The 19898-nt window shown below is 54.0% G+C and overlaps 2 protein-coding genes across 2 annotated transcripts; both read left to right on the top strand.

Annotated features, from left to right (window-relative positions):
• Positions 1-19: 19 nt before the first annotated feature.
• On the top strand, positions 20-5312 carry LOC130599368 (histidine--tRNA ligase, cytoplasmic-like). The gene is made up of 12 exons (XM_057409775.1): positions 20-190; positions 277-396; positions 748-843; positions 1871-1996; positions 2133-2240; positions 2402-2500; positions 2806-2899; positions 3008-3135; positions 3218-3460; positions 4230-4346; positions 4596-4742; positions 4987-5312. Exons 1-12 carry the CDS (start codon positions 20-22, stop codon positions 5041-5043), a joined length of 1506 nt encoding a protein of 501 aa, XP_057265758.1. The 3' UTR covers positions 5044-5312.
• A 395-nt stretch (positions 5313-5707) lies between these two features.
• HARS1 (histidyl-tRNA synthetase 1) lies at positions 5708-19327 on the top strand. The gene is made up of 13 exons (XM_057409912.1): positions 5708-5830; positions 6628-6717; positions 8761-8880; positions 9030-9125; positions 9867-9992; positions 13803-13910; positions 15366-15464; positions 15842-15935; positions 16044-16171; positions 16254-16496; positions 17384-17500; positions 18133-18279; positions 19172-19327. Exons 1-13 carry the CDS (start codon positions 5753-5755, stop codon positions 19229-19231), a joined length of 1506 nt encoding a protein of 501 aa, XP_057265895.1. The 5' UTR covers positions 5708-5752; the 3' UTR covers positions 19232-19327.
• The last annotated feature ends 571 nt before the right edge of the window (positions 19328-19898 follow it).

Raw genomic sequence — 19898 nt, 5'->3', positions numbered from 1 at the left:
GGTCTCCTCGGGACCGGCCATGCTGCGGCTGGTGCCGCTCGTCGCCGGGTGGCTGCTACCCGTGGGCCCCATCGCGCCCCGGGTCAGCCAGGTCCGGGCATGGCTGCTCGGGTACGGCGGGCTCCCGCCTTGGCGGGCGGCCGCGGGTTCGGCCGGTGGCGGGTGGCGCCCGGTTCTGAAGACACCCAAGGTAATCGTGGGGAGCGGGTCCTGCGGTTACCGGGAGTTGTTCTTCCTTGTCCCCGCCGCTGACGGCCGCTCTCCGTCCCTGGCCAGGGCACTCGCGACCACCCCCCTGCGCACACGGCGCTCCGTGACCGGCTGCTCGCCGCCGTGGTGACCTGCTTCAAGCGGCACGGCGCGGCCGCCATCGACACCCCCGTGCTAGAGCTGCGGGTGAGGCGGCTGCGGGAACCCCTTTTGCTTCTCGGGAACCCGGCTGTGGGGTCCCCTCTTGTAGCACTGAGGAACACCCTGCTTCCCCGGGGCTGAGAGGGCAAATTCGGGCAGCGTGGGGAGATCCCCCCCTTTTCGGACATACTGGGCGGGGGGCAGCCGTGACAGACTCTCTGGGGTCACTACTGGGGAACGGGGAATGCGGATGAGGGCCCACTTGTGCCCCAGGTCAGAGGGAGCTGAAGGCAGGGATGTCCTCCCCAGTCTCTGCTTGAGCTGTGGAGCATGGGGAACCGGGTTCTGGGTCTGTCTCCCATCCTGGTCCTTTACCACCCCCTTGCCTCCCTACAGGAGACGCTGATGGGGAAGTACGGGGAGGAAGCGAAGCTCATCTATGAGCTGCAGGACCAGGGAGGGGAGCTGCTGGCCCTGCGCTACGACCTGACTGTATCCTGCTCTCTGCACCTTGTTCTCACCGGGGGGGGGGTGGCACCCTGGGGCTGCTGCCACCCTGGTGTTCTTGGGTTGCCCTTGCCCTGCCCACAGGTCCCAGCAGGGTGACACAAACCTCCTTTTCCTCCTGTCCTGCCCAACCCACCTGCCCAGTGCCTCAGCAGTGGTTCTGAGGGAGCAGCAGGGTTTGCTGCTGGGATATCCCCAGTGCCTTCCCTACCTTCACCAAAAAGCATTGTGTCTGTGCTGTACCTTGAGTTCTCTCTGAGGCAAGAGGACTGATCAGCTCTGGGGCAACAGCACAAGAGGGACTTGGAGCTGTTGGAACGAATCCAGAGGAGGCCAAGAAGATGCTGTGAGGGCTGGAGCAGCTCTGCTCTGGAGCCAGGCTGAGAGACCTGGGCTGGGTCAGCTGCAGAAGAGAAGGCTCCTGAAGGGCAGACCTTAGAGCAGCTCCAGTGCCTAAAGGGGCTGCAGGAAACCTGGAGAGGGGCTTTGGACAAGGGCCTGTAGGGACAGGCCAAGGGGAATGGCTTTAATCTGCGAGAGGGGAGACTGAGATGAGCTCTTAGGCAGAAGCTCTTCCCTGTGAGAGTGCTGAAGCGCTGGCACAGGGTGCCCAGAGAAGCTGTGGCTGCCCCATCCCTGGTAGTGTTCAAGGCCAGGTTGGATGAGGCTTGGAGCAAGCTGCTCTAGTGGAAGGTGTCCCATGGCAGGGGATTGGAAGTGGATGAGCTTTAAGGTCCCTTCCAGGGCAAACCAGTCTGTGATTCTGTGAGGTGACTTACCAAAGGTCTGTGTCTGCAAGGTGTTCACATGCTGTGGTTCAGAAGAAGGTCAGTGGAGTTGTCCTGGTGTTGGAGGAGCTCAGCATGGTTCATCATCTCATCATTAGCCCAGGCTGATGAACTACTTGGAGAGCAGAGAGCAGCTGCAAAGGGGAGATGAGTAACTTTAAGGTTCAGCTTTCTGCAGTTCAAGGGATCATCTCATTCTTGTCCTTAACTCCTTAGCCCCCCAGGTGCCCTTCGCTCGCTATCTGGCAATGAACAAGATCACCAACATGAAGCGCTACCACATTGCCAAGGTCTACAGGAGAGACAACCCAGCCACTACTCGGGGCCGCTACCGGGAGTTCTACCAGTGCGTGAGTGTTGTAGTGGTCACTGCTCAGGAAGTTCTGGTGTGGGTTTTGGCTCACCATCAGCAGCTGTGGGATGTAGTTTGCAGAGCCAAAGCACCTCAGCTGTGCCAGGAGCCTCTGCTGCTTCTTCTGCCCCCAGGACTTTGACATTGCTGGGCAGTTTGACCCCATGATTCCTGATGCCGAGTGCCTGAAAATCGTGCATGAGATCCTGAGTGACCTGCAGCTCGGGGACTTCCTCATCAAGGCGAGCTCAAAGCCGAGGGCTTTCCATACCTCTGGGCCTTCTCTTCCCAGGGGATTGAAAAGGCAACAGGGAACACCCAGTGGCTGCAGTTTCCTGTAGCTCTGGGACAGGAAGGAATGGTGGTGGATCTCCTGGAGCTGAGTGTCCCTCTCCCATTCCAGGTCAATGACAGGAGGATTTTGAATGGGATTTTTGCTGTCTGTGGCATCCCAGAGAGCAAGTTTATAACAACGTGTTGTACTGTGGACAAGCTGGACAAGGTGAGAGCTGGGCTCACAGGGTGCATGTCTTGGGCTAGGCAGTGTCAGGGCAGGTTTTATCATGCAGAGGCTCACAGCAGCTCAGCTGTTGGTGTCTCTGAAGGATTTGGGGAACTCTTGGGCATCACTGAGAAAAACTTGGTGTCCCAGTGGTTTCTGTTAGCAGTTCCTGTGGGAGATGTGGATCAGAGAGCTGACTGCTGGCCTGCTGGCCTGACTGCTGTTCTGCATGTGTGGTGAATACATAGGCTGGTGGAGACTGACTGATGAGAGCCTGCAGGAATGGCTGTTCTCTCCCTTCACAGGTGCCATGGGAAGAAGTGAGGAGCGAGATGGTGGGGGAGAAGGGGCTCTCCCCTGAGGCTGCGGATCACATCGGGGAGTACGTCCAGCTTCACGGTGAGCACTGGGGGGTCAAGCCCTTGGCTTTGCTCCTCCAGGCAAGGCAGGGAGGGCTGGGGACACAGGGGTGCTGTTAACCTTGTTAACAGAGTCTCATTGCCACAGGTGGCCTGGAGCTGATCGAGCAGCTGCTCCAGGACCCAAAGCTGTCCCAGAACAAGCTGGCCAAGGAGGGGCTGGGGGACATGAAGCTGCTCTTTGAGTACCTGACCCTGTTTGGCATCACAGGAAAGGTGAGGAGGGGCAGGGGCGGGAGGGGCACAGCCCAGCCCCCCTGAGTGCAGGCAGTGATGGGGTTTCCCTTGTGCCCTGCAGATCTCCTTTGACCTGAGCCTGGCGCGGGGCCTGGACTATTACACAGGGGTGATCTTCGAGGCTGTGCTGCTGCAGCAGGAGAATGAGCACGTGGAGGAGCCCGTGAGCGTCGGGAGCGTGGCTGGAGGCGGCCGCTACGATGGGCTGGTGGGGATGTTTGATCCCAAGGGACGGAAGGTGCCCTGCGTGGGGGTCAGCATTGGGATAGAGCGGATCTTCTCCATTCTGGAGCAGAGAATGAAGGTTGGTGCTGCAGCAGTGCCTGGAGGAAGGCTCTAGGAAGCCAGCTCTTGTTTATTATGGAGCTTTACAGCTCAACTGTGTTCAAGAGGAAAGTATTTTAGGGGCCAGGGTGGCTCATCTCATGCCTGAATGTCTATGCACAGAAGATAGAGCCCTGTTCTGCAGCCCAGTAGGATGCAGGTGTGGGCTGCATTTCATAGCAGATGCCCTGGAAGCATGAGAGATGAGCCCTGAGCTCTGGTCCTGGCTCCAAACTTTGTGCTCCAGTCACTTTGCTCTTGTCTCTTGCCTGTGAACTTTTCTGTCCTGGGGATTATGAGGAATTCAGTAGCAGCTGTAGCACTCTTTAATGAGCCCCAAATTCATCACTATGTGTTCAGTTCTGAGTTGTGATTCACAGCAAATGAAGCTGGGGCAATGTGTTTGTGCCTGAAGAATCAAAGGCAACATTAGAAAGCTGGCCAGGTCCCTTCTGGGAGGGAGGGAGGAAAACCAAAGTCCCACAGGAACAGCAGCACCTGATTGAAATAGTGTATCATGATGCAGCTTCTCTGGGGGACTCATTAAATGTGCCCAGGTTGCTTTACCTGTGTGCTCTCTTTGCTGTGGAAGGTCAGCCTAGCTTAGTAACATCCACCAAGTGGTGATGGTTGGCTTTTACTTGTTTTGGGGAGCTAAGTCAGAGTCTGAAATAAGGTGAGATGAGCTTCTGTTGTGAGCTGTAGGTTCCCTTGGAACCAGTCACTGCCACGAGTGTCTGTTCCTGCAGGCTTCCGGGGAGAAGGTTCGAACAACGGAGACACAAGTGCTGGTGGCTACACCTCACAAACACTTACTTGCTGCAAGACTGAAGCTCATCTCTGAGCTGTGGGGTGCAGGGATCAAGGTAAAGTAAGGACTTGGGCTTGGCACTGGTATGGGTGAGAGAGGGAGAGCCTGAAGGGAGCTGTAGCACAGCAAGATCAACTCCATTAGTTGTGTCTTTTCAAGATCTCTGTCTGAGATCTAGGAGGTAGGAACTGCTGAGAGCACTAAAGGCAACTGCTTGCTGCAGGTGTTGATGCTGGCTGTTTTGCTCCCAAAACCCATCAGAGGAAATTCTGTGTTAATGATCACCTTTTCCGCTTTGTGCTAGGCAGAGATGCTGTACAAGAAGGATCCTAAACTGCTGAAGCAGCTGCAGTATTGTGAGGACACGGGAATCCCCCTTGCTGCCATTGTAGGGGAGCAGGAGCTGACAGATGGAGTCGTCAAGCTGCGAGATGTTGCAACAAGAGTGGAGGTGAGAATGCCTTTTTTTATACCTGCTTCCAAAAGTGCCTCCAAAATGCAGAGGTTGCTGAAGGGCTCTGTGTTTTCCCTCGGTGATGTTACCTTGGGGAGCTGCAGCACAGATCTGTTGGGTGACTACTCCAGAAAACTGGTCACAAACTGCTTTGGTCACAGCAAGTCTTTGGGGCCAGATTAAACCGTGCTCTGCTCAAGGGTCCATTGCTGCTACCTCCTCCTCCCCCTTTGCTTTTTAGGTTGATATCCCAAGAGAAAAGCTTGTTGATGAGATCAGAAGAAGGCTGGAGCCTTAGGACTCTTCAGGTCAGAGCTGCTTGCCTGAGCTGCTGTACAACTGGAACCCTCAGCACCCTTAGCACTTACTTCCTGCTGAAGACTGGTCGATATTTACCATCCTAAGCCTCACCTGCCTGGGCTAATGCAGTGTCAACATGGGCTGTCTGCTTGGAAAGGAGCAAGTGGGCTTTAAAGGTTACAGACAGTGCAGTCGCCAGCTTAACCTTGTGGTTAACCGCTCTGAAAGATGCGTCAAGACTGGGGGTTCCTGCTGTTGCCGTGCCTGTGACTGCAGTGACGGTGGTGCCAGGGGCACAGATGGATGTGGTGCAGCTGCAGCAGGATGGGGCTGAGCTCTGCACTGCGTGTGGGGTTGTGGTGCAGTGCGAGCACGGAGGCTCAGGATACAGGGAGCGGGTGGCTGTGGAAGCCACCTCCTGCCCACTGAGGGCTGCAGCGGCCAGCCCCGACCTGTGGGGAGCACAGACTCGGGGCGGGACTCGGCCTGGCGCTGGGGCAGGCTCCGGCCGGGGTCGGGCGTGCTGGAGCCCTGTGTTTTATACATTAAACCTGACCCAAACCGCAGCCGCTCCAGAGTGGTTCCTGAGGCGCGGCCCCGCTGCTATGGCAACGCGCGGGCGCGGCACTGCGCGGGCGGCAAGGGAGGGCGCAGCTTTGCGCAGGCGCAGTGGCGCATCGGGCACGGCGCGCAGGCGCGGGCCGGCAATGGCGGAGGATGCGGCGGTGCGGGCGCAGGCCGAGGTGGTGCGGCGCCTCAAGCACGATAAGGCCGATGCCGACGAGGTGCGGCCGGTCCCGGCGCGGGGCGGGGAGCGGCTGACGGTTCTCGGGGGTTGCTGTGGGGATGGGGGAGGACCAGTATGGCTGGAGAGTGGTGTGACTGGGAGCAGGAAGCCGGAGCGGACGGGGGGTGCTGGGATGGGGAATGGAGGTTTCTGGGGAGCTGGGGGTACTGGTGCTGGGCTGGAGAGGGGGCTGCTGTGACTGGGGTGTGGTTGCTGAGCTCAGGTGCTGAGGGAACTGGCGGTACTGGTGTAGGTGTTGCTGGGCTGGATGTGGTGGCAATGGGGAAAGGGGTGTGGGAGTACTGGTCTGGGATGGAGAGCAGAGGGACTGAGGACCTGGAGAGAGCTGGGAGTGGGAAGTGGTGATGCTGGTGTTAGGCTGAAGAAAGAGAGGCTTAGGGTGTCAGGATTGGGAGGAGGATGCTGGAGACTGCTGATGCTGGGGTGGATGTAGCAGGAGCTGGTGAGATGGGAGGTAGGGGCACTTGGGGGGTGGATGTTGAGGGTAATGGAGGTCGTGGAAGGCAGAGACTGGTGGGGATGTTGGGGGTGCTGAGACTGGGGGGCTTGTAGCAGAAGTGGGGAGTCCTGGAGAGGAGTGAGGAGTCCTGGAGAGGAGCAGGGAGTGTCCCTCTGATTGCTGTAGGAGACTGGGATTAGTGCATGTATTGATGTTAGGGAGCCTGGGTATACTGGGTATACTGGGAATGCCGAGGCTGAAGGTACTGGGGGAGGCCTGCGGGCTGGGCCTGGCAGGTGGGTTTACCCTCAGTTCCCTCCTTGCTCCCTTTCCAGATTGCAAAGGAGGTGGCAAAGCTGCTGGAGATGAAGGCCCAGCTGGGAGGAGATGAAGGGAAACACAAGTTTGTACTCAAGACCCCAAAGGTAACTTCCCCCAGCACATACCTCTCTGTGTGCACAGTCTCCCCCACATCTGTGTGTGCAAAACCTCAGCACAGGCTGGCCTGACTGTGCTCTCATTTCTGTTCCCTTTTAGCAGCAAGGGAGAGAGGGTTGAAAATAACCTGAGAGACCCTAATAATGTAAAGACTTTCTGGTGCTTCTGTGACAAGCCAACCACTAGCTGGTGTGGTCAGAAAACTTAATTCCCCTTTGGCCATGTTATTGTAGCTGCCCAGTGTGAGAGGTCTTGTATCTGCTGGGATTGCACTGAAATAAGGTTATGACACTGCATTGCCTGATGAGTTTAAAGGTTAGGACTCTTCAGCTCTTGTAGCACTGACCCTACTACAAGGGCCTGTAGGGACAGGAAAAGCAGGAATGGCTTTAACCTGCCAGAGGGGAGATTGAGATGAGCTCTTAGGCAGAAGCTCTTCCCTGTGAGGGTGCTGAGGCACTGGCACAGGGTGCCCAGAGAAGCTGTGGCTGCCCCATCCCTGGCAGTGTTCAAGGCCAGGTTGGACACAGGGGCTTGGAGCAAGCTGCTCTAGTGGAAGGTGTCCCTGCCTGTGGCAGGAGGGCTGGAACTGGATGAGCTTTAAGGTCCCTTCCAACCCAAACCAGTCTGGGATTCTATGACCACATGAGTACCTGCAGGCTTTGGCACTCCTGGATCAAGGATCCTTAAGCTGGTCCTGTTCCCTGTTAATGCAGACAGTGGATGGAGCTGCTGCTGGACTGGGTGAGCATGGGGTGCTGCAGCATACAGCTCTGCTGGTGTAAGGCTTGTTGTGGGGGATCTGCAAAGCATAAACCCTGGCGGTGCTTGCCAGGAATGGTCAACACTTGTTGAAATGGGGGGAGCATGAAAGGTCTCGTGGCTTTTGGTCTTGCCTTAGCGAGGGTGGGTAATCCCATTTACCAGCTGCTGACATTGGTGTCCTCTTGCAGAAGGACCCTTCCTTCAGGGGTAGCTCTTCAGTCTGCAGGCCCCTGGGAATAGTGTCCATAGTGCAGTTTATCCTGAAATTGTTTGTAGCCTGAATGTTTTCATCACTAGCAGCTGACCAGAGATCAACTGTGTCCATGTGGAGACAGGAATTTTGTTGACAAACCAATCAGTTTAATGCCACTGACTTAAATGTCTCAAAACTGTCTTCTTTGTCCATTTCCTTTGTATTGGTAAATGTAACGGGTGTGAGGCCTGGAAGGGTATTTTACATTTAAAGATGTGAGAGGATTTTACAGCTCTGTGAGTGCCAGGGAAGCCTGGTTTGGGTTTCCACCTGCCTCAGCCACGCCAGTGTACGGCTGGAGGCTGCTCTTCGCTGTACGACCTGCAGGTGGGGTGTGCGGAAGCGCCTGCTCGCTGCTTCCTCCTGCCTGACTCCCAGCTCCTGGAAGATGCAAGTGGGAGGTCTGGTTAGTTAACAGTGATCTGTGTGTTGCTGAGAGCCTAAAGGTTGTCACTGAAATAATGCAGTGACTCCGAACAGTGAAGGAATTAAAAGGGAGCACATCCCAGTGAACAGCAGATGGGTATTTCACAGACATCGCACTTTGAACAGATGATTTCTCTGTGTGTTTGGAAGCTGTGGAGTTGTTCCATGGCTCCAAAATGTGCCTTTCCTCTGATTCCACCTCTTGATGTGGCTGGTTTTGCAGGGGTCTCGCTGACATTGGATTCAGAGCTGTGGGCAGATTCGAGTTGTACTGTCACACTCCAAAGCATTGAAGCCTCTGACAGTTGGATCTGTGTTAGCTCCTTTATTTCCTGCAACACGAAAGTCCTGACTTAGATTAAGCTCTGCAGACCCTAGCAGGTTGTTTCTGAGCTGCATCCTGATGTTTTCCAGTAGTTTTTAATGCTGCTTTTTACCATTTCTCCTGACATCCGGTGTCTGGACCTGATCTGTCTGGTTTTATTAGCACTATGATAGCATATCCATATTGCCTCTTAAGTCTGTCTCCACTACCTGCCTCTAACCCAGTGTGTCTTTTGCTCTCCTTTGCCTTCTTTCACCCCAGGGCACACGGGACTACAGCCCCAAGCAAATGGCCATTCGTGAGAGGGTCTTCAATGCAATCATCTCCTGCTTCAAGCGCCATGGAGCAGAAGTCATTGATACACCAGTGTTTGAGCTGAAGGTGAGTGAGGACACAGCAGGTTGCAGAGCTGATGAGGATCCTGCAGTTAAAAGCCTGTGGTGTGTTGAGGGCTGAGTTTTATTCTTCCATCTCCAGGTGTCTTCCCTGTCACTGAAGATGCTGTTTGTTCATGTGTCCTTTTGTTGTAGGAGACATTGACAGGGAAATACGGTGAAGACTCGAAGCTCATCTATGATCTGAAAGATCAAGGAGGAGAGCTGCTGTCCCTGCGCTACGACCTGACAGTATCCTGCCATAGCTAATGCTGAGGGGGCTCATCACCTTTGCTGCCCTCCTTTTGGGGCCGTGCTGTCCAGTGGGTAGGGGAGGAGATGGTCTTTTTGTTCTGACCCCATCCTGACAGGGAGAGCCTGAGCAGGCAGTGTGATTCTGTGGGTGCAGCAACCTTGTCCAGTTACTTATGTTTCTTCAATGAAGTAATGCTTCCAGTGCCTGAAGGGGTACAAGGAAACCTGGAGAGGAGCTTTGGAAAAGGGCCTGTAGGGACAAGACAAAGGGAATGGCTTTAACCTGCCAGAGGGGAGACTGAGATGAGCTCTTAGGCAGAAATTCTTCCTTGTGAGGGTGCTGAGGCGCTGGCACAGGGTGCCCAGAGAAGCTGTGGCTGCCCCATCCCTGGCAGTGCTCAAGGCCAGGTTGGACACAGGGGCTTGGAGCAAACTGCTCTAGTGGAAGGTGTCCCTGCCCGTGGCAGGGGGTTGGAACTGGGTGAGCTTTAAGGTCCCTTCCAATACAAACCACACTGATTCTATGATTAACGGCAGCATGTGCAGGCCATGTCTTGGGCAGTTGTGGAGACCTTAGGAGCTATGGAAAATCCATCTCTCAGCAGTTGCTTTGTCCCAGGGTGCGTGCCACACACTGTGCTGGGTGTTGGGGAGATAGCGAGCACCCAGCACTGCCTGTGACTGATAACTGGGTGGGGTGATCCCTCTCTGTTCCAGTCCTTAACCTAACCATCCCAGGTGCCCTTCGCTCGCTATCTGGCCATGAACAAGATCACCAACATCAAGCGCTATCACATCGCCAAGGTCTACAGGAGGGACAACCCAGCCATGACCAGGGGCCGCTACCGGGAGTTCTACCAGTGTGTGAGTTTGGCCACTGACAGGGACACTGCTGAGTGAGGCTGGGCAGTGCTTGTGGGGACCCAGCACCAAAGGCTGGGTTACCTGCTGTCTAAAGCTCAGGAGAATCCACTCATCTGCTCTTTAATGTGCCCTTATGGGTCTGAAAAACAGCTTGAGAGTGGCAGAGTGAGGATGGCTGTGACAGTGTGCTGGTGTATGAGGGCCTGTGTAACACAGCTCCTAGGTGCCCCAGGTGTCAGCCTGCTTCAGAGCAGCTCCTTGCTCCATCCCACAGTTCTTGCCAGCCTGGTGGAGGGGAAAAGTTTCCTTCTGATCCAGCAGTATTTGAACTCCTGGGTGTGTAGCAGCACACAGGAACGAGGCTAGGACCTCAGCTTAGCATGTGCTACTTCAATCCCCTGCTTAGTCAATTTGTATTTCAAAGGAAGGGAAAAACCCAGAGGCCAAATTACAGAACAGGTAAGAAAGCAATTTCCTTTGTGGCTTTCTCAGACAAGTGTGGTAGCCTCAAGGAATGGATTTGTTCCACTGTACTAGCAGTTCCCAGGGCCTCATATTGCAAACAGATTCCTGTTTGAGAATTCCTGTTACATTGTACCCTGTGGATACCTTCCAGCTCCAGCTTGGTGAATTCCCCTTTCCAGACCACTCTCACCTGAAAGACTGCTCCAAGATCTCACTTCTAGCATAGCTAGAAATAGTCCTCAATATCCAGGCTAAATTTCCTTGTATTTGATAGAGCTGCACTGGCACAAGGAGAAATAAACTGTCATCCCTTGATATGGATTCTTCCTGTCCCAGATAAACATTTGAGACTGTTTATCTGAAATCTTCCCCTCTTTAGGCCACATAAATCATCTCTTACCTTCTCTCCATGGAGATGCTTCCCTTCTTTGCTCAGCCTAGAAAAGAAGTTTCTGCATCTTTTCCTAAACAGAATTCTGCAGCCCTTGGCTGGGTTTTTCAGTGTCATAGAATCATAGAATAGAATCATAGAATAGTTAGGGTTGGAAAGGACCTTAAGATCATCTAGTTCTAACCCCCCTGCCATGGGCAGGGACACCTCACACTAAACCATCTCACCCAAGGCTTTGTCCAGCCTGGTCTTGAACACTGCCAGGGATGGAGCATTCACAACCTCCCTGGGCAACCTATTGCAGTGCCTCACCACCCTAACAGGAAAGAATTTTCTCATATCCAATCTAAACTTCCCCTGTTTAAGTTTTAACCCGTTACCCCTTGTACTGTCACTGCAGTCCCTAATGAAGAGTCCATCCCCAGCATCCCTATAGGCCCCCTTCAGATACTGGAAGGCTGCTATGAGGTCTCCACACATCCTTCTCCAGGCTGAACAGCCCCAACTTCCTCAGCCTGTCTTCATACAGGAGGTGCTCCAGTCCCCTGATCATCCTCATGGCCCTTCTCTGGACTTGTTCCAACAGTTCCATGTCCTTTTTATGTTGAGGACACCAGAACTGCACACAATACTCCAGGGGAGGTCTCACAAGAGCAGAGTAGAGGGGCAGGATCACCTCCTTCGACCTGCTGGTCACGCTCCTTTTAATGCAGCCCAGGATACGGTTGGTTTCTGGGCTTCAAGCGCACACTGAAGCCGGCTCATGCTCATTTTCTCATCAACCAGCACCCCCAAGTCCTTCTCCGCAGGGCTGCTCTGAATCTCTTCTCTGCCCAACCTGTAGCTGTGCCTGGGATTGCTCCCACCCAGGTGTAGGACCTTGCACTTGGCATGGTTAAACTTCATGAGGTTGGCATCAGCCCAGCTCACAAGCGTGTCGAGGTCCCTCTGGATGGCATTCCTTCCCTCCAGCGCATCAACAGAACCACACAGCTTGGTGTCATCGGCAGACTTGCTGAGGGCGCACTCAATCCCACTGTCCATGTCAGCGATGAAGATGTTGAACAAGACCAGTCCCAACAGTGATCCCTGAGGGACACCACTTGTTACTGGTCTCCAGCTGGACATTGAGCCATTGACCACAACTCTTTGTGTGTGGCCATCCAGCCAGTTCTTTATCCACCGAGTGGTCCATCCATCAAATTGATGTCTCTCCAATTTAGAGACAAGGATGTTGTGTGGGACAGTGTTGAACGCTTTGCACAAGTCCAGGTAGATGCCATCAGCTGCTCTACCCCTGTCCATCAGTTCTGTAGCCCCATCATAGAAGGCCACCAAATTGGTCAGGCAGGATTTCCCCTTAGTGAAGCCATGCTGGCTGTCACCAAGCACCTTGTTGTTTCTCATGTGCCTTAGCATGCCTTCCAGGAGAATCTGCTCCAAGATTTTGCCAGGCACAGAGGTGAGACTGACTGGTCTGTAATTCATTTCACCTGTGTCACATACACTGGTAGTGGCACTTCCCTGACTAAACCAGCCCTTGCCCAACTTCCACAGGGATTGCATCAGCCTTTCCTGCACTCAGCTGCTCGGGGACTAACCAGTGTGCTGTTTCCTCCTCCATTGCCCTGATTTCTTTTGGAAACTTGGTAGAACCATACGGAAATTCACCGACTTAATGAAAACTGTTCTTGTACTCAAAATCTCATTGAAGACATTGCATTTTCGGATTCATGAAAGGGAGTCAAATAGAAGGTCTCTTGTTGCTTCTGTGGTTTCTCTCAGAACATTGATGTTTATGCAATTTTCCAGTCACAGGCTATGCACACACCTTGCTGTTGGGCTTTAGCTCTATGTGCTGTTTCATCGGGGAGTTTGGTGGAGACCACTTGGGCTTTATGATCTCTTTTTCTGTCTTGGCAGTTGAAACTTTGGGTTTTGCCTCAAGATCCCTTCTCTCGTCTTCTTCCCTGGTCATTAACTTGACTGGCATGTGTATTAAAAAAAGAACATCCTGAGAATCACAATGACACATTTTGCATTTAGGTCATACCAAATAATTAGTTCTCTCCCTTTCCTGGTTCCTTTGTTCTATTTATTTACTGCTGCTGATTGCTCTGCTGTCTCCTTTCTGTTGTTTTTGCAAGGATCTCTGTTTCACTATATCACACGCTGTGTAAACTGCTGTGCCAGAGGCAAGGAGCAGGTCACACGTGTCCAGAAGCAGAAAGCAGGGAGAAGCAGAACGGTTCCTTGCAAACTGGAGAGTACTGGAGCAGCTCTGCTCTGGAGCCAGGCTGAGAGAGCTGGGCTGGTTCAGCCTTGAAAACAGAAGGCTCCTGAAGGGGAGACCTTAGAGCAGCTCCAGTGCCTAAAGGGGCTACAGGAAACCTGGAGAGGAGCTTTGGACAAGGGCCTGTAGGGACAGGACAGGGGGAATGGCTTTAACCTGCCAGAGGGGAGATTGAGATGAGCTCTTAGGCAGAAGCTCTTCCCTGTGAGGGTGCTGAGGCGCTGGCACAGGGTGCCCAGAGAAGCTGTGGCTGCCCCATCCCTGGCAGTGTTCAAGGCCAGGTTGAACACAGGGGCTTGGAGCAAGCTGCTCTAGTGGAAGGTGTCCCTGCCCGTGGCAGGGGGTTGGAACTGGATGAGCTTTAAGGTCCCTTCCAACCCAAACCAGTCTGGGATTCTATGAAGCTGTCTCCACTGTCTATGACACAGTGTGCAAACTCTTTTTCAATGCTATGGACACAAGAGCATCACTACCCTTAGTGAAAAAGGATCATTAACCCACATCCTGTTCCTTCTGGATCCTATCAGTGAAAGCCAGTGCTCCCTTACACCCCATTTCTGTTGCCTTTTGTAAGCAAACTGCTGTTAACAGAAGTGCTGAAGCTGTATTGCTGCAGCCACAGCAGTAGTGCTGAGTTGCTCACTGCCTTTCCTGTTCCCAGGACTTTGACATCGCTGGGCAGTTTGACCCCATGATTCCTGATGCCGAGTGCCTGAAGATCGTGCACGAGATCCTGAGTGACCTGCAGCTCGGAGACTTCCTCGTCAAGGTGAGACTCAGCAGGTTTCTCTGTGTCACAGTGGGAAGCAGAGGTCACTGTTCTTCTGCTTAATGCAGCAGTACCTGTTCCCACTCTTAAAGCCTACTAAACCCTGATCCAGAAGCTCATCCCACCTCTGCCTCACCTGCATATGCTGAAAGTCTGGACCTCAGCTCAAACTTGCCTTCAGCTGGGAATGCAGGGAGGTTTCCTGAGGCTGCAGTAGCAGAGCTCTCTTTAGCACTAATCACAGTCCCCTGCAAAATGTCCAGGAGCCAACAGGGTAACTGTCATGTTCACTGCCTGCAGTAAAACATAGGCTCTGGCCAAGGATCCTTGTCCCAGCTCCCGGTGTCCCCTTAGTAGGGACATCTGCTCAGTGTGTGCTGTGTGTTCTTTGCAGGTTCCTGCCTTCCCACCAAGTTCATTCTGGGGCTGAGCTGTTTTCCAGAAGTCATCCCCTGCTGTAGGTGAAGCCATTTGCTTCAAAGCACCTCCATTATCTTGGTGTGGCAGCAAATGGTGCTGGGTGTGCAGGTCAGGCAGGATGGAGAAGGTTGTACAGCAGTAGGAGAGTGATGGGAAGGAGTGTGTGATGTGCAGGAGGCTGGTGGGATCTCTGAGAGGGATCCAGAGCTGGGTTTTTGCTGGGCTCCACAGGGGAGATGAGCAGTGTGGGCTGGGTGTTGTGCTCCTCTGTGCAGTCCCCACTGGGTAGGGAGGCAGTTACCTGCTCTTGAACCTGTGTGGGATGAGCTAAGAGCTGTGCAGAGGAGCTGCCTGTCCAGCTGCTGTGTGTTTGGGTAGTGGTGAAAGAGGATGTGGCCTTTGAGGAGGCACCCCTGCAATGGGGACAGCAGAATAACCTGCCTGCTGCTGTTCTTGTCTTCCATGAGGCACTGTCTGGTTCATGTTGATGGTGGAGGATTACAGACTCCTGAGCAATCTTTGTTTCTCTCTAATTTAATTGTAGAGGTTCTCAGTAACCATGGAAATGTTGAATCCAGCTGAGCCTCTGGCCTCAATTACCTGCTATTACTGAGCATAATTAAACTCTGGAATTCACTATACTATCAAGAAAAAATTCCTTAGCGAGGTTTTAACACGATCAGATGTCCCTTTGTTCTTACGCTGAGAGAGCAGGATAACACTGAATTCATCTCCGTGGCCTGTTTCTGTCCACGTGAGAGGACTCATAGGCAGCACTGGATTCTCTTCTCTGTTGAGTGGAGGTCTGTATGGCTGTAGAAGGAGAATGTGATAGCCCTGGCCAGGGTTGGCAGCGGTCAGCTGTGGGCAGAGAGGCAGCTCTGCTCCCTGGGAATGGGGAAGAGAAATTCCAAACATGAAAAAATCTTGGCAGAGATCTGCTGGTTTCTCTTCCACACTTGAAAACAGAGGAGAGAAACTGGACCCAGCTGAAGCATCTGAGTTACAGTGGATGATTTGCTCCCTCTCTCCCAGGTCAATGATCGGCGCATCCTTGATGGGATGTTTGCAGTTTGTGGTGTCCCGGACAGCAAGTTCCGAACGATCTGCTCCAGTGTGGACAAACTGGACAAGGTATGGGATGGAGCCATGGGCTCCACGTGCTGCTGCTGGAGTGGCAGTGGGGCTCTGTGCCCCTGGGCTGCTCTCAACATGGGCCAGGAGAACTGGCTTGAATGTTTGGTTCTGGCCAGAAATCAAACCCAGAGCATTTGTCCTGGGGCTTCAGGTTTTTTGGCAGTTTTGCTGACTGCAGGGGTGGGGTGCAACCAGACAGACAGGTACAAGAAGTGGAAGTATGACCTCTTAAGCACACTGATGGGGTTCTGCCATATAAAGATCTGTTGAGGGGAGATATGTCTGTTCACCTGCATCAGGCAGGATCACCAGAGAGCTTCCCCAGGAGACCACATCCTTGGAGCTGTGGCTGATGCTCTTCTCTCCCTTCACAGGTGCCATGGGAAGAAGTGAGGAGCGAGATGGTGGGGGAGAAGGGGCTCTCCCCCGAGGCTGCGGATCACATTGGGGAGTACGTCCAGCTTCACGGTGAGCACTGGGGGGTCAAGCCCTTGGCTTTGCTCCTCCAGGCAAGGCAGGGAGGGCTGGGGACACAGGGGTGCTGTTAGCCTTGTTAACAGAGTCTCATTGCCACAGGTGGCCTGGAGCTGATCGAGCAGCTGCTCCAGGACCCAAAGCTGTCCCAGAACAAGCTGGCCAAGGAGGGGCTGGGGGACATGAAGCTGCTCTTTGAGTACCTGACCCTGTTTGGCATCACAGGAAAGGTGAGGAGGGGCAGGGGCAGGAGGGGCACAGCCCAGCCCCCCTGAGTGCAGGCAGTGATGGGGTTTCCCTTGTGCCCTGCAGATCTCCTTTGACCTGAGCCTGGCGCGGGGCCTGGACTATTACACAGGGGTGATCTTCGAGGCTGTGCTGCTGCAGCAGGAGAATGAGCACGTGGAGGAGCCCGTGAGCGTCGGGAGCGTGGCTGGAGGCGGCCGCTACGATGGGCTGGTGGGGATGTTTGATCCCAAGGGACGGAAGGTGCCCTGCGTGGGGGTCAGCATTGGGATAGAGCGGATCTTCTCCATTCTGGAGCAGAGAGTGGAGGTTGGTGTCTTTACTACTCAACTAAGAATAGAGAGGGAGCAAAGATTTACATCTTTCCCACGTACCCCTAGTCCAGCAGGTGCTGAAGTGAGTCTTTCTTGCTGCAGTCTTTGAAGAAGCCAGCCAGGCCCCTAATGGGCTCTGAAGCAGGAGTCAGAACCAAGACATAAGCTCCAGTTTTCTCTGGCTTGGCTGTTAAATGGGTCTTTGTAGGATCCCAGAACACTGCTGCACATTTACCTCCCCCAGAAGCCTGTTGTGGAGAGTTCTCTCCTGGAAGCCGAACACAACCAGGTTTTCTAAGTGAAAACTGAATTCTTCCCCCACCACCTCCAGCCCTGGACAGGTTTGTTCCTCTGCCGGTGACCTTTTCAAGGCTTGCTCCTTCAGCAAAAGCAGCAGCAGGAAAATGCCACTTTGAGTATCCAGCATCTGCCTTGGGAGCAGCCAGTTCCTGACAGCACTGCAGCATCTCAGCTTGCTCCTGTTGATCTAACCCATAGTCACCAGCTTAGCTGGTCTGGGGTTTCCCAGCTGTGCTGCTCCTGAGCTACTTGGAGCAAGTCTCTAGGAGGCCCTCGAGCTTGGAGGAGCAGCTCCTATGCAGAAGCAGGCAAGGAAACTGCTCATTCTCAGCACATCCTCCAGTCTGTGTGCACCTGAAGTGCAGGAGGGAGGTTGTGTTACATTCCCATCATGGAATGATAACAAAAAATGAGGTTCTGCTCCAGGATGGGGTCTGTAGGGTCTCCCTGAGTTTATGCTACTCAATGAGCCTGATCCTCTTTGCTGAATTGATGGGTCTGGGGTGGTGACCTGTTCTGCTCAAAGGGTCTCAGATACCTCTGTATGTCCAGGGCATCTTTTGAGTCTTGTCCCTGCCCTAGGCCTCTGAGGAGAAGATCAGGACAACAGAGACACAGGTGCTGGTGGCCTCTGCCCAAAAGAAGCTCCTGGAAGAGCGGCTGAAGCTCATTGCTGAGCTGTGGGATGCTGGAATCAAGGTATGACCAGGTGATGGCAAAGTCAGGAGCTGCTTGGTCCACCCTGTGCTGGGGATGGACCAGATCTGGCTTTGCTTTGGGAGGAAGGAGTCACAGGGAGAAGGTGGGCAGCAGATGGGCTTCCTGAATGGAGCCTGCCTCTTCTTGGTGTCTTGAATCAGGTGTTCAGGAAGGGCTGGGCAGCATGACTTAGTAGCCCTGTAACACTGTAGGGGCTGCTCTGTATCTGTTATCTCAAGGCATATTCCCAAAGCAGGCAGCACTCCAGCCCCTGCTGTGTGGCCATGGCTGGAAAACCATGCTGCTCCCAAAAACAAACCAAAAAAAGTGGAGCCTTGCAAGGGGAAAGTGGGGCCAGGGAGGAGCCTGGGCTGTTTTCTGCCATTCCCCTTGTCCTGTTCCTACAGGCCCTTGTCCAAAGCCCCTCTCCAGGTTTCCTGTAGCCCCTTTAGGCACTGGAGCTGCTCTAAGGTCTCCCCTTCAGGAGCCTTCTCTTCTCCAGACTGACCCAGCCCAGCTCTCTCAGTCTGGCTCCAGAGCAGAGCTGCTCCAGCCCTCACAGCATCACCATGGCCTCCTCTAGACTCAAACAGGTCCACAAATTATGGTGCTATTCTCTGGTTCTCTTGCAGGCAGAAGTGCTCTACAAGAAGAACCCCAAGCTGCTGAACCAGCTGCAGTACTGTGAGGACACCGGCATCCCTCTTGTTGCCATTGTGGGCGAGCAGGAGCTCAAGGATGGAGTCGTCAAGCTGCGGATGGTGGCAACCAGGGAGGAGGTGAGGCCCAGGGCAGGTTGGTGTGAGGGGGATCAGCTCCTTGACCCTTTATCCAGGCTCAGGTCAGCCTTCCAGCCCCATCTGTGCATGCTCTGCACTGGTGCCCTCAGGTTGTACACTGCAAGGTTGCTTTGCTGGCCCATATTTTCAGTGTAGTGCCCAAAGGGGACTGGCAGACTCAAAGTGAGGGCTGTGGACTGATGGTGGTGGACTTGTGGGTGCACTTTAGGAGGCTGGGTGAGTTTCCTCAGCCCATCTTGCCTTTGTGAGGAGCACATGCCCTGGTGTTTGCCACCAAGCACCCTATTAACAGGCTCTCGGGATGTTATACAGTGGCTTCTCATTAGATCTTTTCAAGCAGAGGTCTCTTCATGGACTTCGTAACGCTCACATGCCAGCTCCTCACCCCACACAGTTTCCTAGAGCTGTGGAGCAGTTTGCTATCATGTGGCCTTCTTGAACTCCCAGACATTCCTCAGTTCTGGAGCCTGGAACATGGAGGTGTGATTCCATGTATGACTGCTTGAGCATTCCATCCAGGGCATGGGACCAATGCTGAAGGTCCAGGAGGTGCCCTCTTGGAGTGAATGGGACTAGTGCTATGTATGCACTGGTCTTGGGTTTGGAACCAGTAGGAAGGAGTGGGAAGAGCATCGCTGTCATGATGGTGGGCAGAAGAGGGCTTGGCAGGTTGTAGGCAGGTGCTTGCTCTGATGGATTCACTCCACATGTGCTGCAGCCCACTGAGCCCTGCAGTGCCATTGGTGACAGCATCATGGTGTGACCATAGGGCCACAGTACAGTGCCAGCCATCCCTGTGGGAGCAGGGAAGGTCATGATCCATCAAACTGCTTGTGTTGTATTGAAGCAACTTTGTGCTCTCCCCATGCAGGTCAACGTTCGCCGGGAGAGCCTGGTAGAAGAGATCAGGATGCGAACGAGCTGCCCCTAAACCCCTTCTGGATGTGTCTGCTCGTTTGTTGGATTCTGGCTGACAGATTTCCTCCTGTAAATACCTTCACTAGCCCACGGAGCAACAGGGGCAGGGGGGCCTTTGGACACTATTTATTCTTGTCTCATGCCCTCCCTTTCCCATTGGGAGCAGAGAGGCCGTACTGACTACTACGACATGCCCTGGCCCTTGGGTATGTTGCTGGATGTTTTTGAGTAGCTCTGGCAAATGCTGTGGTGGCTGTGGAGTCCCGTGGTGACACGTGGAGCCCTGTGCTGTCAGCAGACCCCAGGGGCTTGGCTGCAGCTTCTTGTTCCTGTCACTTTGAATCAACATCCTGCCCCGTCCCTCTGCTCTGGCTGCAGGGAGGTGACCTTATCTCGAGCAACATGTAAAGGCACTGCTCCCAGAAATAATAAACCTGTCTCTCCCATTCTGTGCTGCTTGTCCCTACTTCCTGCCAGGGGCAGGGATTTGCTCCCCTGCCTCGCTGAGCAGGAGCTGGGGTTTAAATGTCACGGTGGATGCTTCTTCAACCGCCTTCGTTCTTCCTTGCCTCTGGCTCCCACCACTGCACCGTGTGCAGAGCAGAGCTCCCACCAGCCAGGAGCTGGGCTCCCCACGGGTGAAACGGGTTCCTGGGGTGACTCGGGGACCCCTCATCCCC

The sequence above is a fragment of the Pezoporus wallicus genome, unplaced genomic scaffold, assembly GCF_028554395.1.
Source record: "Pezoporus wallicus isolate ANWC-B61680 ecotype Strahan unplaced genomic scaffold, APGP_CSIRO_Pwel_v1 contig_4309, whole genome shotgun sequence".
Taxonomy (NCBI): Eukaryota; Metazoa; Chordata; class Aves; order Psittaciformes; family Psittacidae; genus Pezoporus; species Pezoporus wallicus.
This window is presented reverse-complemented; position numbering and strand designations above follow the sequence as displayed.